General features: G+C 42.5%; 1 protein-coding gene across 1 annotated transcript; it reads left to right on the plus strand.

Moving 5' to 3' along the window:
• Positions 1-271: 271 nt before the first annotated feature.
• Positions 272-1,955, plus strand: pou3f2b (POU class 3 homeobox 2b). Its single transcript, XM_028016839.1, has one exon. It carries the CDS (start codon positions 447-449, stop codon positions 1,725-1,727), a length of 1,281 nt encoding a protein of 426 aa, XP_027872640.1. The 5' UTR covers positions 272-446; the 3' UTR covers positions 1,728-1,955.
• The last annotated feature ends 12,550 nt before the right edge of the window (positions 1,956-14,505 follow it).

Raw genomic sequence — 14,505 nt, forward strand, 5'->3', positions numbered from 1 at the left:
GTTCCAAAAAAAAAAGTCAACTTGTTACAATATACAAATAAAGATGACATAAATGTGCAACTAATTGGTCTCAACTCCAATACGCATGGCTAAAATAATCACATTTTCACGATCTAAACTGGTGTGCACATCAACACCTTAACCAGCAAAATAAATCTGCTCTCTGCATTAGAGGAAATCCCCGCAGCTGGAGCTCGACTACCTGTAGTCTGAGTCCGGATAAAAAAAAACCTGACTGCCAGAGTAAATCAACTGGATCTTACAGCCGCACCTGCAGATCCCGGAGCTCCGTCTCCTCGCGCCGCACTCCGGCTCTCCGCTTCCACAGGAGCCTCGAACAACTCGCACCTCTCCGGCAAAACAAGGCTGCGTTCGTTGAGGCTCCCGCCGAGCCAATCCGCGCGCCGTTGCCCCTGGCAACCGTGTCCATCATTCCTCGACGCCCAATGAGCGACGGGGGCGGCGCGGAGTCCAGGTGCGCCTCGGCGTCCACTTGGCAGAGCGCCTGGGAGCCGCCTATGGGCAGGAGCGGATCTGTCAAATGCGAGGTTCCTTTAATAAGAGCGACCAGTCCGGCTCCGGGAGTCATGGCGACCGCAGCGTCTAACCACTACAGCATCCTCACCTCCAGCGCATCCATCGTGCACTCGGAGCCCGGCGGCATGCAGCAAGCCACGGCGTACCGGGACGCGCAGAGCTTGTTGCAGAGCGACTACCCGCTGCAGAGCAACAGCCACACGCTCAGCCACGCGCACCAGTGGATCACGGCGTTGTCCCACGGAGAGGGGACCCCGTGGTCCTCGAGCCCCATCGGCGCGGAGCAGGACATCAAGCCCGCAGTGCAGGGCGCCCGGGAGGAGATGCACAATTCCAGCAGCAGCCTGCAGCACCAGTCGCGGCCGCCGCACCTGGTGCACCAGGCGCACGGGAACCACCACGACGCGCGGGCGTGGAGGACCACCACCGCGGCGCACATACCGAGCATGGCGACGACGAACGGCCAGAGCCTTATTTACTCCCAGCCGGGCTTCGGCGTCAACGGGCTGATCCCGGGGAGCGGCCAGGGGATGCACCACCACAACCTGCGGGACAGCCACGAGGACCACCACAGCCCGCACCTCAACGAGCACGGCCACCCCGCGTCCCAGCACCAGCACCGGCCGCAGAGTCACCACGACCACTCGGACGAGGACACGCCGACGTCGGACGACCTGGAGCAGTTCGCCAAGCAGTTCAAGCAGCGGAGGATCAAGCTGGGCTTCACGCAGGCGGACGTGGGACTCGCCCTCGGGACCCTGTACGGAAATGTGTTTTCTCAAACGACCATATGCAGGTTTGAGGCCCTGCAGCTCAGCTTCAAAAACATGTGCAAACTGAAGCCGCTGTTGAACAAGTGGCTGGAGGAGGCGGACTCCACCTCGGGCAGCCCGACCAGCCTGGACAAGATCGCGGCGCAGGGCAGGAAACGGAAAAAACGGACCTCGATCGAGGTGAGCGTAAAGGGAGCTTTGGAGAGCCATTTTTTGAAGTGCCCTAAGCCGGCCGCGTCGGAAATAATCAGCCTGGCGGACAGTCTTCACCTGGAGAAAGAAGTGGTGAGAGTTTGGTTTTGTAACAGGAGACAGAAGGAGAAGCGCATGACCCCTCCCGGAGGAGCGCTGCCGGGCAGCGAGGATGTGTACGGGGACACGCCGCCGCACCACGGGGTCCAGACCCCGGTCCAATGAACTCTACCGGACCGCTCCTCCAGGACTTGTTCATCGGTTGTTGTTTTTATTATTATTATTATTATTATTATTATTATTATTATTAATTAATATTATTATTTATCCCCGAGGTTATATATAAATCACTGGACTGTGAGACGATCTAGTGAGTGTTTTATGTATAATAGATTGCAGCGAGAGCCTCCACGATATCTGCAGTGAATGTGTGAGAGATGAAGGGAGGGGGGGGGGGAGTGGAGAGGAGGATGGGGGGGACAGTTTGTGCTCTCCTAAGACACATGCCCAGCACTGTGAGTCGACGCGGTTTCAAGGTGTAGCCCCTTGTTGTGTATTCAAAATTATATTTGACTCAAAAAAATAACAATAAAATTAAAACCAAAAAAAAAAAATGAAATAAAATAAAATAATATAAAAATAAACAGAGAGGGAGGGAGGTATTTTTTTAGATGAAAAGCCTAGCAGAATAGTTTCCACTTTTCTATCAACCCCGACATCGTTGTTGCTGCGTGCAGAAGCGGGTTAGTTTGGGGCTGCGCGTCCCGCAGCGAAGGGGCCACTGGGGGGCGAGGAGAGGGCAGGGGGCCTGGGGGGCCAGACTGGGGTCACAGAAAGCTGCGTTAATGGAGTGAAGTGGAGGCCAGTAAAAAGGCTGCAACCCCAGTCCAGTGGAGTCCCATCTGTCACACAGCACAGAGGTCAGCTGCCACTCATCTATTATTATTATTATTATTATTATTATTATTATTATTGGTCGTGCTGCGACCTCTGCAATTAGCGGCGTAAACACAGAGACCGCTCTGGGTTTTTTCCTCAGCCATCACAACCAGTTCAATAACATGATCTCCTCCACCAAAGCGTTTGTTCTGCTCGTAGAAGAAGAAAAAGAAGGAGGAGGAGGAGGAGGAGAAGAAGAAAAGGCTCCACGGCGATTGATTGGACTATCTGGCACTTTTCCCACGACAAGATGGGCTCTAGATATCTCAGCAAAATTAAAAAAAACCGAATAAATAATAATAATACGACGGCAGCGAAAACATTCGGATTCGAATCTGTAAATATTGTACAACTTTAAACAAAAAGTTATGGATTTGTATGCCTTTAAAAAATATATATATTATTATTATTTTTCACTGGGGCACTTTTGTTTTTGTTTTATTCTCCCCCTTCCCCTTACAATTAGATTTATTTTATTTTACTTTTTTTTTCATTATTGAGTTTCAGAATCCAGCGTTTGGTGCTGCTCTTCTTGTCGCTCGAATTTAACTCTCAAATGCGGTTTTTTTTTTTTCTTCTTCTTCTTCTTCTTCTTCTTCTTTTTGCGCATTTTTAATTTGCAGCTCGTGTGTTATCGATTTAAACGTCAGTTAATTCATTTTTGGTCTGAGTCACTTCCCGTCCACTCTGAGTGGAAAACAAAAACAATTCACAGCACAGAACCGGAACCGAGACAGATGATTGATATTTAAAAACGCTCAGAAATAATCAAAATGTTCCAGAACGACGCGATCGATAATAAATAATAATAATAATAATAATAATAATAATAATAATAATAATAATATTGCACATTTAGTTTTCAATTAATTTTAAAATATATTCCCAAAATTTGCATCTTATGAGAAAGTTATATATTATTATTATTATTATTGTTGTTGTTATTGTTATTATTATTATTATTGCTTTATTGTGGAGGAACTGTATGGTTACAGCAAGTCGATTTTATTGTTCTATCTTTGTTTTGGTTTCGTTTGAGGGTCATTTCTATTTTATTTACGTGACGCAAAAACACGAGATGAATCTATTTAAGCTGAACTGAGACGCAGAGGGCAGGCAGGCAGCCTGGACCGGTCAGACGCAGAGTTATTATGTACATATAAATATATGTTTTAATTCCAAACAGTAGCTCGCTTTTCTTCTGTTTAAATGCAAAGATACATATCCAGGGATTTTATTCCCACCTTCCTTTTTGCTGTTTTATTTGCCTTCATTTTCGTTTTCTTCCCCCTCTCTCCTGTTTCATCAGAAATGATCACTGGAGTCTCTCCTCGGTAGCTTTAATGAAACGATCAGATTTGACTGAACTTGTGGGATGTAGACCTGTAGCAATCCAACGCTGTGGATTTGTTCTGTTTACTGTTTGTTTTTTGTTTTTATTATTATTATTACTATTATTATTATTATTATTATTATTATTATTTGGGGCATATTCACTGGATGAACTTGGGGTAGAGCTATCAGAGGTGATAAACGCCTGCTGGTGTTTCGTCACTCGCCACATGAACAAAGGGACTTGCACATTTTTAAATAATGAGGTTGATATTAAAAAGGCTTCTCCTTTTTTTTTTTCCAATGTCAAGCCTACATGGTTTTTTGTGTGTGTGTGTGTGTGTGTTTTGTTGTATTTTTGTTTCAAGCGAACGCAGTGATGAAGCCAGGAAATGCTCGTGGTGCTGCAGCAGGTTCATGCTGTGGCTGCAGCTCCGTCGTTTGAGAGGAATTAATGGCTGCGAGAAAATGAGGCTGGATGATTGTGAGCTGATGATGTTGTTTCTGCTTCCAAACGGACTGACTTTGGCCCGGAGAGGGGGGGTGGGGTTCAATTAGGTCTTCAAGCTGGGGCCCGGGGAGCAAAAAGTGGCCCCTGGAAAGGACTGAAAGGGGCCCACTACAGTGATTGCTTTTGACCCGCTTAAAATTGTAAGTCCTTTTATTATTGTTGCCATTCTTTGCATTTTCTGCTTCTCATTTCAGCTGGTCTGAGATGACGACAGAAGCGATTTCTGTCATTTGTTTGCTTGACCGTAATTTGCCACTAATTCCAAACTTAAAACGGGGCTAAACGGACCGTCTCTGGGGGACAGCAGGGATAAAATCGACACTTGTAAAACGGCAAAAGCAGACATGTCTTAAGCACCAGCTCTCTGCTTTCAGACAAGTACCGCTTCTCTGAAATGTTTCCCGAAGAAGGGGAAAACTTTAAGCTGCTCATTTTAACTCCAAAGTGCCATAATTTGCACTAATATTTATTATTATTATTATTGTTGTTGCTGTTGTTTTGAATTGAAATCAAATTGTTCCGTTGAGCTGGGAAAGACATGCTCCGCTTTATATGTGGAGGAGTAGTGGGAGTTTTTGTCCGATCACTCATCAATGGCATCTAGTCAAAAACACACACACTTCCTGTTTCAACCGTGTAATCACTCATCTGTAGTTTGATTGGTTAAAAAAAAAAAAAAAAAAAAAAAGACGGAATGTTGGCCCTTTAATCGATCCAAACTCTGCTGATAAGTGATTTTATTGACCTGATTGTGTTTAATCCATAACGGTTTTCATGAGGATAGACACGGTTTATATTATATCATCCCCACATCGGTTGCCTCATCACCGCCCCATCATCATCATCAATCATCATCATCATCATCATCATCATCATCATCATCATCTCCGTTTGACCTGACCTGCCATTTGGACGCGTGACACCAGGAAGCAGCTCCTCTCCCAAGAAAACTTTTGAAGGGGCCGCGTAGTAAAAAAAAAAAAAAAAAAAAGGGGGTAAAGCGCGTCCCGGTGCCCTTCATCCGCTCTGTAGCAGATGCAATTAATAGCGCGACGCGTTAATTACACCTTCCTTTTTATTTAGGTGACTTGAAATTTCCCATCAGGCTCACAGAGAAGAGAGAGACAGAGAGGGAGGGAGGGAGGGGGGGGAAATACAACAGGGCTGAGCTGAAGAAAGTCTGAAGCGATGGAGGAAAGTCGGTGCGCAAGCGCCATCTAGTGGCGTCAACACGACCAAAGGGTGAGTTCAAGATCTTTAATCGCTGTACTGCAGTCAGGAAAAAATAAATAAAAATAAAAACATGGTGCACGGAATCTGAATAGTTCTTACTAAACAAAATGCAAGATTGCAAAGGTGCGTGGTTTTAGGAGGGGGGGGGGGAACAAAAATAAATATAAAGATGGCAATTTTAGGTTCAAATTTCCAATTGAGAATTTGAAATCTTCAAGATATCAGAACAAGTAGCTTAAGGATGTTCTTGGTTATTTAAGTGGTTGGTGGAGTTTATCCATGTTACTGACACTTTTTTAGTTTATTCTTTTAAAAAAATGTAAAAAAAAAAAAAAAAAAATCTTCAAAAGAAATGTCCGCTAACTCAAAGTGCCGTGAAGTTACTGTACCTATAAACTCCGTCTGAGGTAACGCGTCTATGGAAAATAAGTAATGAGAATTATTTTCAGATGAAACAGAATGGGTCAAAGTTGGTCTTTTATGGCCACGTTTGCCTCATTTTACTGACACAAGGTGATGAAATGATGCCATGTTTAAAATCGGTTCAGTCCAGAATTATTCACACCGCTGGCAGAATTCATTTCAAGATGATTTTAATTTAATTTGAAGTTTGTCTCTGATGGGCAACGTGACAAAGGATAACACAATGATGTAAAATAGTATAATTTAAAAAAAAATAAATAAAAAAAAAGCTGTAATTTTATCGAAAAACAGAATGTTGAAAATTGTTTACAGCTTTGCCAATAAATAACAGAGAAACACTTTATCAAGCTGTTCTCATATAATTACTGAGCAGCCATTTATTTTTAATCTCCTTTGGTGTTTTGATTTTCCTTTTTTTGTCTTTTGGAGGTCAGCTGTCGGTGAGGTTGGGATGCCCTCTTTTCCATCACCCTAATCTTAATCTCCCTCCTAAACATTAAGTACCATCAGACAAAAGGAACCTGTTGATTAAATTAAATGTTTTGGGGTTTTTTTGTTTTTTTTTTTTGCTATTTTTTACCTGAATATGCCAGGGGTATGAATAATTTTTGTTTCTCTGGAAGCTGCGAAAATACAAAATTTAAAATGAAATTTCACTGACGGCAGACATGAGGAAACCTGGTGAGATATCTGTCTGGTGGGGAGGAAAGCTGAGCTGCTATATGAAATTCCTTTAAATTTTTAAAATATTATTATGGATAATATGAAATTCTCATCAAAACAACGCATCCAATATGAGACTGTGAGCTGGCTGGAGAAGAACTTACTGATGATATATGTGAGCTGAGCCGCTGCTCATGGCCTCCAGGTCAGCAGAGGGCCCCCAAGAGCCCTTGAATGTATTTTTTTTTCTTTCCTGAAAGCATTGAACTGAAAGCTTTTTTGGCTGTTTGTTGCTTGTAGTTAAGTTGATCAGAAATTCGGTCATTTTAAAATGTTCTCCAATTTATTTATTTTTATTTATTTATTTGTACAAATATTAGGTTCAAAATGTTTCTCATAAGAAAATATAGATTTATTATTTTGACGTAAGGTTGAAAACAACTTTATTATAAATGTCCTCTATGAAAATGATGCAAATTGACTGAAATTCATTGATGCTTATTCTAAAAATGTGCCATGTTTTAGTAATTCAGCAAGATGGCGCTGTGGGGGCTCCGGTTTGGCCCTGCTGGCCCACAGGGGCCACTCAGAAATCACACAGCGAACTGGAATCAAAACGGTGGGTTGGTTTCTAAACAATAACAAAATTATATTCTGGGGGTTTTTTTATAATTAGACAAAATATATTTCAGTTTTATACATGACGGATGTATTAAAGGGGCAGTATTATGTATTTTGTGCCATTTTGTAGCACAATCAATTAACTATGTCACCTTCAGTTGTTATATACTACACCAAATATGACTTAAAAGAAAGTTGACGTCATAATTTAACTCCTCAAAATTGGGCCTCTGTCTCTTTAAAAACTCCTGCTTTTTCCGAAGCTCCGCCTTCAGGAAGTCATCACAACATGGCTCCTCTAGTAAGCCTTTGCCAGCGTTTCACTGAGAAGTAGCTCCTATAATGAGCTCAGCTGATGCACAGTTTCAACAGGTGTTTGCTAATTGCTGCTGGCTAGTCTGAAGGAGCTGAGTTGGGGAGTCAAAGCTTGGTAACTGCAGCTCCAAGCAGGAACTTTCGAAGGCGTTGCTAGGTCCACCCAGGCATTTTGCCCAGCTGAATGGTTGCCATGGGACATAAAAGGATTCCTCAAACATCCAAGAGAAAATCAGGTCAACACTCCAGGTTTGTTTTTGATGAGAGAATAACGTTACAACATGATGCAAAGCTCTCAAAAGTTGATTTTACATAAAACTGGCGTTTTTAAAGTGGAATATTATTACGTTATTTCACTACGTTGTCAGACGAAAGTGTAACCGATCATCATGTTTTCTAGCAAATAATGACTCGCCGCTTAAACAATATAAATATGAAAACATGGCCTCTCATGTAGAGATTTTCTTCTTCTCTTTGAGCACAAAGTCAAACAACATGTCCACCTCGGAGCCTCTGTGTCAATCACTCCTTCAATCTGTACTGCTTCTGTCTTACACGCTTCACACCACACACATAACCCCAAAACACACACGCGCACACACGCACACACACACTCACAGCCTCACAGCCTCAACGTGGTTCCACCGTTTGACATTGCGGCTGCTCACTCTCACTCAGATGCATCGCGGCTAATTACTCTTTGCACACTTAAGTACACAAATGCGCGTGTGCGTTCATTTGTAAACGAGTTATTGTTTAATTATAACTTCACATGAACTTTGTTGAGCAGTGGGGCGAAGCGTGTCTCCCCCTTCAGCGCGTAATTACTCGGACTATAATTGCTGAGCCTGTTTGCGAAAAGGCGCTCGTCTCCGAGCCGCGTTCCCTCCTACACACACACACACACACACACACACACACACACACACACGTTTGAGCAGCCATCTTTGTGGGGACTTTCCATTGACTTCCATTCATTTCTATAGCCTAAACATTACCCTTACCCTTATCCTAACCCTAATCAAAACTCAATTCACACCTTAGTCCTAAATCTGACCTCTGACCCAAAAACAGCGCTTCCCCTTGTGGGGACCAGGCTTCGGTCCCCACAAGGAGCAGTGGGTCCCAACAACGTAGTCTATGTCAGGAAAATGGTCCCCACAAGGTATTAGTAACAAACGCACACACACACACGCTGTCCGCGGTGAGGGCCCCTCCTGGAAGTGGGGCCCTGGGAGGTTTGGCATGGCTGAAATCTGATCACATAAAATCTACAGAGACTCAAACTTTTTCACCACTTATGACCACAAACCTGAATGAATTTCATTAGGATTCAATAGATGGTCATTTGTGACGTGAAAGGAAAAAGATACCTGCACCTTTCGCGTTTGTGTTCAGTCCCGTTTAATAAAATCTTTCTCTGCAGTTCCATCTAGATGGATGATTCCACCAGCTTCACTCATCGAGAGAGAGAAACGTTTGTCCATTTTTTTCTTACAGAAAAACTCACTCCAATGGGATGGACAGCATTTATTCAAGTCCTGCCAGATTCTCAACTGATTGCAGGTCTGGACTTTGACTGGGCCATTTTAACTCATGAATTCGCTTGTATCTAAACCCTTTTTCGCTATGTTGCTGTCCTGATGGAAGCTGAGCCTCCAGCAGGTCGTCTTCCAGGATCGAACTCCCAATGACAAGCATTCCCACAGCATAATGCTGCCCCCACCATGTTTTACTGTGAGAATGGTAATGGTTGAGGGTGATATGCAAAACTTTTAATTTAAAGCGTCTCATGTCTTTCTTCGTGTCACTCATTCCGGCAGGTAAGATTTAAGGTAAGCTAGCTATGCTAATTGCGTTCCTGTCCTGGTATTCACTAATTGGTCGGAGTGGATTTTATTTTTAGGGGTATCAGAGTAAAGGGCGGTGAACACAAACACAAAAAGTCACTTTTTTAATATAAATGACAACATATTTATGTCTCTTCTGCTTTATGATTATTATTTATTACTTTGTGTTGGTCCATCAGCCAGAATTCTGGTTAAAAAAACAAACAAAAAAAACAAAACTAAATTTTGTGATTGCAATGTGAGAAAATATATTTAAAAATCAGGTGAAGTGAAAACCTTTGCGAGGTACTTTACATTTGAGCAAAATTTACTTTAAGTGAACTTTACTTTACCGGTCTCTGTGTGTGTGGGACCCTAACGACCTCTGACCTCATGTCACATAAAAACCTCCGCAAACACGAACACCATTTCACTGTGTTTTGTTAAAACTTTATTCTTAACTATGTCAATGTTGAGTCAATATATTTATATGTTGGGGGGTTTTTTTTCAAAAATGTAGAGGGATGAAGGGAATACGCCACATCACGCTTCAGCTAATTTTCTGAAGGAAGCCATCTTTGAGAAAGAGAAACTAACTCCTTCTAATATCGATGTCTGAGGGTCACAAGTTGTTTTGCTTAAAGAGGCAGTGTGACCAAATCTCTCCTTTCAGTAAAATCCTTTTTTTTTTTTCTTTCTAGAAGGCAGCAAACAAAGACGCGTTGTTTCGAGCCTCCACGGGCTTTTATGAGACAAGCGATCCTGATCCTGAGCGACACTGTTTATCTCTTCAGTGAGAGTCGGATGGGATCTGCGAGCAGCCTCTGCGCGCCGTCGCCTGTTTACAGTAATTATACGGCAGTATCGCAGTCAGACTGAGGCGCGTGCAAATGAGAACGGTTTCTCCTCGCCGACTTGGTCATGGCGAAGGAAAGCTGCACACGGATTTCTGGGCTTAAGTGGATTTGAGAAACCGAGCTCTGACATTCTCGATATCCTGGATTTAAAAACAAAAAAAGAAGAAGAAGAAAAAAAAACACAGACGTATCAAAACATAATAAGCTTTAGACACGACAGTGGGAGCTGTCAGGGATGTCTTCATTATTAGAGCCTGAGCTGGGGAAACTAGAGAAGGGACGCCAAGCCGCATAATGACAGGTATCACAGGGAGGCCTCCCTCAGGCAGGCCTGAGGAGAGGAGTCCCACCGCAACATCCTGCAAGACGAGGCCGGTCCTCCCGCTCTGCCTGGCGGGGGACGCTGCCGGAGGCACAGCCAAACACACAAAACTAAAACGCAAGGAGCTGCAAAAGTTTGTGCCGCCACCCCAACACTTCCCTGGTTTACACACCAACTGTTGTTATCACCAATGAGGAACACTTACAACTTTAAAGTGCCTCAACTGTGGCTCTTTGGTAGAGTAGTCGTCTTGCGATCGGAAGGTTGTAGGTTCGATTCCAGCTTCCTCCTGCCACATGTCGATGTGCCTCTGGGCAAGGCACTTAACCCCAAATTGCCTACCGATCTGCGTATCGGTGTATAAATGTGTGTGTGTGTTTGTGAATGTGACTCTAGTGTAAAGCGCTTTGAGTTGTCAAAATGACTGGAAAAGCGCTATATAAGTTCAGTCCATTTGTAAAAGTAAACCCTTTAACTTTTCTACATTGTGTGACATTAAAACGTAAACATCAGTGCGACTTGAAATAGGCCAAAATGACCCAATGATGATACCCCGTGTGACAAGTAGGGTATACATTTGTGTTCAATCACTTTTGGTAGTGAGGTTTCACTGTCAAGTAAAATATTTAGTTTGGAGTTAAACATTTAGTTTGAAGCTAAATATTTAGCTATCTAGCCAACTAAAGATTTAGTTGAGAGCTAACCACTTAGCGGACTAAATTAACATTTATTTTGAAGCAAAATATTTTGCTCACTAAATATTTAGTTTGGAGCTAAATGTTTTGTTTGCTCACTTAATTTGCGAACAAATATATTTTAAAGCTAAATATTTAGGCTAAATATTTATGTAGTTGAGCTCTCTAAACTAAACATTTAGGCCAGTTAACTTAACATTTAATTTAGAGCTAAGTATTTAGCTGGCTAAAGATTTACTTTGAACAAAATGTTTAGTTCTAAAGAGCAGCGACAAGTTTTTGACCTGTGTATATTCATGAATATGCTTTCATCTAAACCTTTCCAGATGGAATTAGCTTTTATTTAGGGGTATCAGCATTAAGGACACAAGAAGCCTTCCAATTATTATATGTGAAAAAAATATTACAAAAAAAAAAAATCACATGGCTAACTTTGTATTGTGGTCTATCACCTAAGATCCCAGTGAAATTTGTAGCTGGGCTCTGACAAAAGGTGAAAAAGTTCCAGTGGTGTGAACACTTCTACAAGTTGCTGTGTGTCCCCAGTGCCGATGCGTTCTGCTCTCATCTGAGCGCTCTACAACCACAAATAAAAGACTCAACTAATTGCTATGGATCCCCTGGGTACTACATCAGCCTCATAGAGGAGTGTGACAGCGAGAAATCAAGCCGTAGCTGCACGGCGAGAAGCCGCCATGAATCACGTCGCGCTCAGCCGCGGCGTTAGGAGCTGAGGAATAATCATTGGGGAGGCAGTCCAAATTAATACTTCAGCTGAGGCCGCTTCGTTCTCCGTCATTAGGGCACATTACAGGGCCACAATATACATCATTAAACCAGGCATAAACAATTCATTAAAAGACCGTTAAGAAGACAAGCTAATGTCACTTCTCCCTCTAGTATTAATAGACTGTAAAATGGCAGAGGGGTTAAGGCAAAAAGGATCATTCCGCTACAGCTACCCAGTCACTCACCCTGAATATCCCTGAGCTGAGCTACCAATCACAACGCGATGAAGAGATACGTTTACATTTGCTTTGGCAACATTGGTGTTCTGAAGTTAAAAAAACATCTTTGCAGGAATGAAGCCACTTTGTTCTCTGGTTTCTTCGTAATATCTGTGATCAAAACAAAGACTGTGAGGATTAATTGAAGCCACGACGCCTCAGTCAGCAGCTCTCCAGTTTACTCAAACCACCGAGCCGGTGAAGCACACAACCTTCTTCCACAACAACCACGCACGGTGCAAATGTGGATCACATGTGACACGAGAGGGTGAATGGTGGTCATTAGCTGTACACTGTAGACATCCAATGTGTTCTTACAGGGATACTTTTATTCACATCTACTTGAAATTATACACTTGAGTTTGGGGGGTATTAAATGAAGGGGGGAAAAAAAGTCATCAAAATAACTGACTTCACCTGTAAAGGTTAAATGTGAGGTTTTCAACCAACCACCCTAATAAACCTGGGGAAAATATCGTTAACTGTTGGACAAAATGTTTTACCAGGACAAGAACTGGGTTGGTTCTTCTTCTGCTTACTTTAAAGGTACAGAAGAAGGGAAAACCTTAACACCGGAACCGGAAGTGGCAGTCAGGTGTAAAAAGCCTTAAAATAAATTCACTTTTTTTTCAGATCCAGTATTTCATTTTAGTTTCAATGATGGGGGAATGATTAAAAAAAAAAACATATTTATTGGCATCGATCTGCAGGTGGGGGTCGTTTGCTCTGGTGGTTACTGGTCAATGCCAGGTTGCCAGGGCAACACAGAGGCACACAGGACAAACAACCAACTCAACCTTAGAGACTGTTGAAGGAAGCCGGAGTACCCAGAGAGAACACCCGGCTGCTGACTCCTTAACTTCATCATTTTCAAATATTAAACATTTTGAACACTTGAATTTTTTTTTCAGTCTTTTTCCAAGTCATTTCTTGGACGACTACCTCTTTTTTTTTTTACTTTTACGTGAGTAAAAATATGTAGTAGTGCTACTCTTTAGTACAATTTTCAGGTATACGGATGTTATCTGTATGCAAACCTCTCTGTATGGGAGAGAGGCAAGAAAAAAAAACGACTTTCTGGATGTTTCAGCAGCACAGCAGCAGACAATCCATAAAACAAAGATCTGAAAAATCCATACCAAAGTTAAGCACGGCGTTGGATCTCCGATGTTTCTCCTCCAAAAGCCACAATGATCTTGTTAGAGTGCAAAGTATTATGGATACAATCGTCTATCAATGAATTGAAAATGTGTTTTTAACCCGATACAGATAAAAAATATTCAACCAAATCAACGCAGAACTTATTCGAAGGCTTTTTGCACATCTTTAACGACAAATGTGGCCAGCAGTGTTTACAGAGTGAACTCAGCTGGACTGCGCACCGCACAGGAAAGTATAAATAAATGTCATTTTTGCATATTAATTTTCATGGCTGATGCGCGGCGCTCGGAGCGCTCGGACCCCGCCCAGGGCCCCGATTCAGCAGGACACTGTGAACTCCTTTGGCTGGAGGGGCTTCAGAGCGACAATCTAAACTCAACCACGCAACATTCAAACGGGACAATAAGGCACAGATATTTACGACTAGCAGGTCCTTCGAAGAAAAGTTCACGTTTTCTTACTGAAAAGAAAAGAGTGGGGGGAATAAAACCACTTCTCAAGCTGACTCTCCCAAAGTTTCAGTCACTGAAATAAATAATCAGCAGAGTTTTCTAAACAACATCAACATACATTTCTGCTCCCTCGGTTACATTAGTGACTGTTGTTGTTAAAGCTGACTCAGTCTACTATAAGTTACAGTACAGCTGTCCTTTGATTGTCAAGTAACTTGCATTATTAAAAAGAAACAACAACAACAATATGATGCTAAAGTACATTTTGCTATGTACAGAATGGATAAGGCCTGAGTTTGATACACTTTGACAAACCGTCCTTGGTTTAAAAGGGCAGGGCTCCTTCACAACCATGACCTTCATTTTATTGACATCACGAGGAAACGTTATCGGTGATGAATTCTCAAGGGGGTGGAAGTTAGAAATCGCCCCTGCTGAAGAAGCTAAATATTTAGAGAGTCTGAAATCCACGTACGTACACGGAAAGTTTAATGGAAGTAAAGGAAGCGGTAGAAAAAGGAGCACCAAACAAGGCCTGCCTGAAGGTCTGAATCTTTATTGTAATGGTATAACGGTAGCGGAAAACAGCAAAAAATAATAATAATCTGATCGTTTGGTTGAACCAAGAAGATTCCATTTAAAT

The sequence above is a fragment of the Xiphophorus couchianus genome, chromosome 5, assembly GCF_001444195.1.
Source record: "Xiphophorus couchianus chromosome 5, X_couchianus-1.0, whole genome shotgun sequence".
NCBI lineage: Eukaryota > Metazoa > Chordata > Actinopteri > Cyprinodontiformes > Poeciliidae > Xiphophorus > Xiphophorus couchianus.

Bases quoted from the DNA above. Each gene is read 5' to 3' on its own strand.
- pou3f2b (XM_028016839.1), top strand. From the start codon at position 447: ATGAGCGACGGGGGCGGCGCGGAGTCCAGGTGCGCCTCGGCGTCCACT.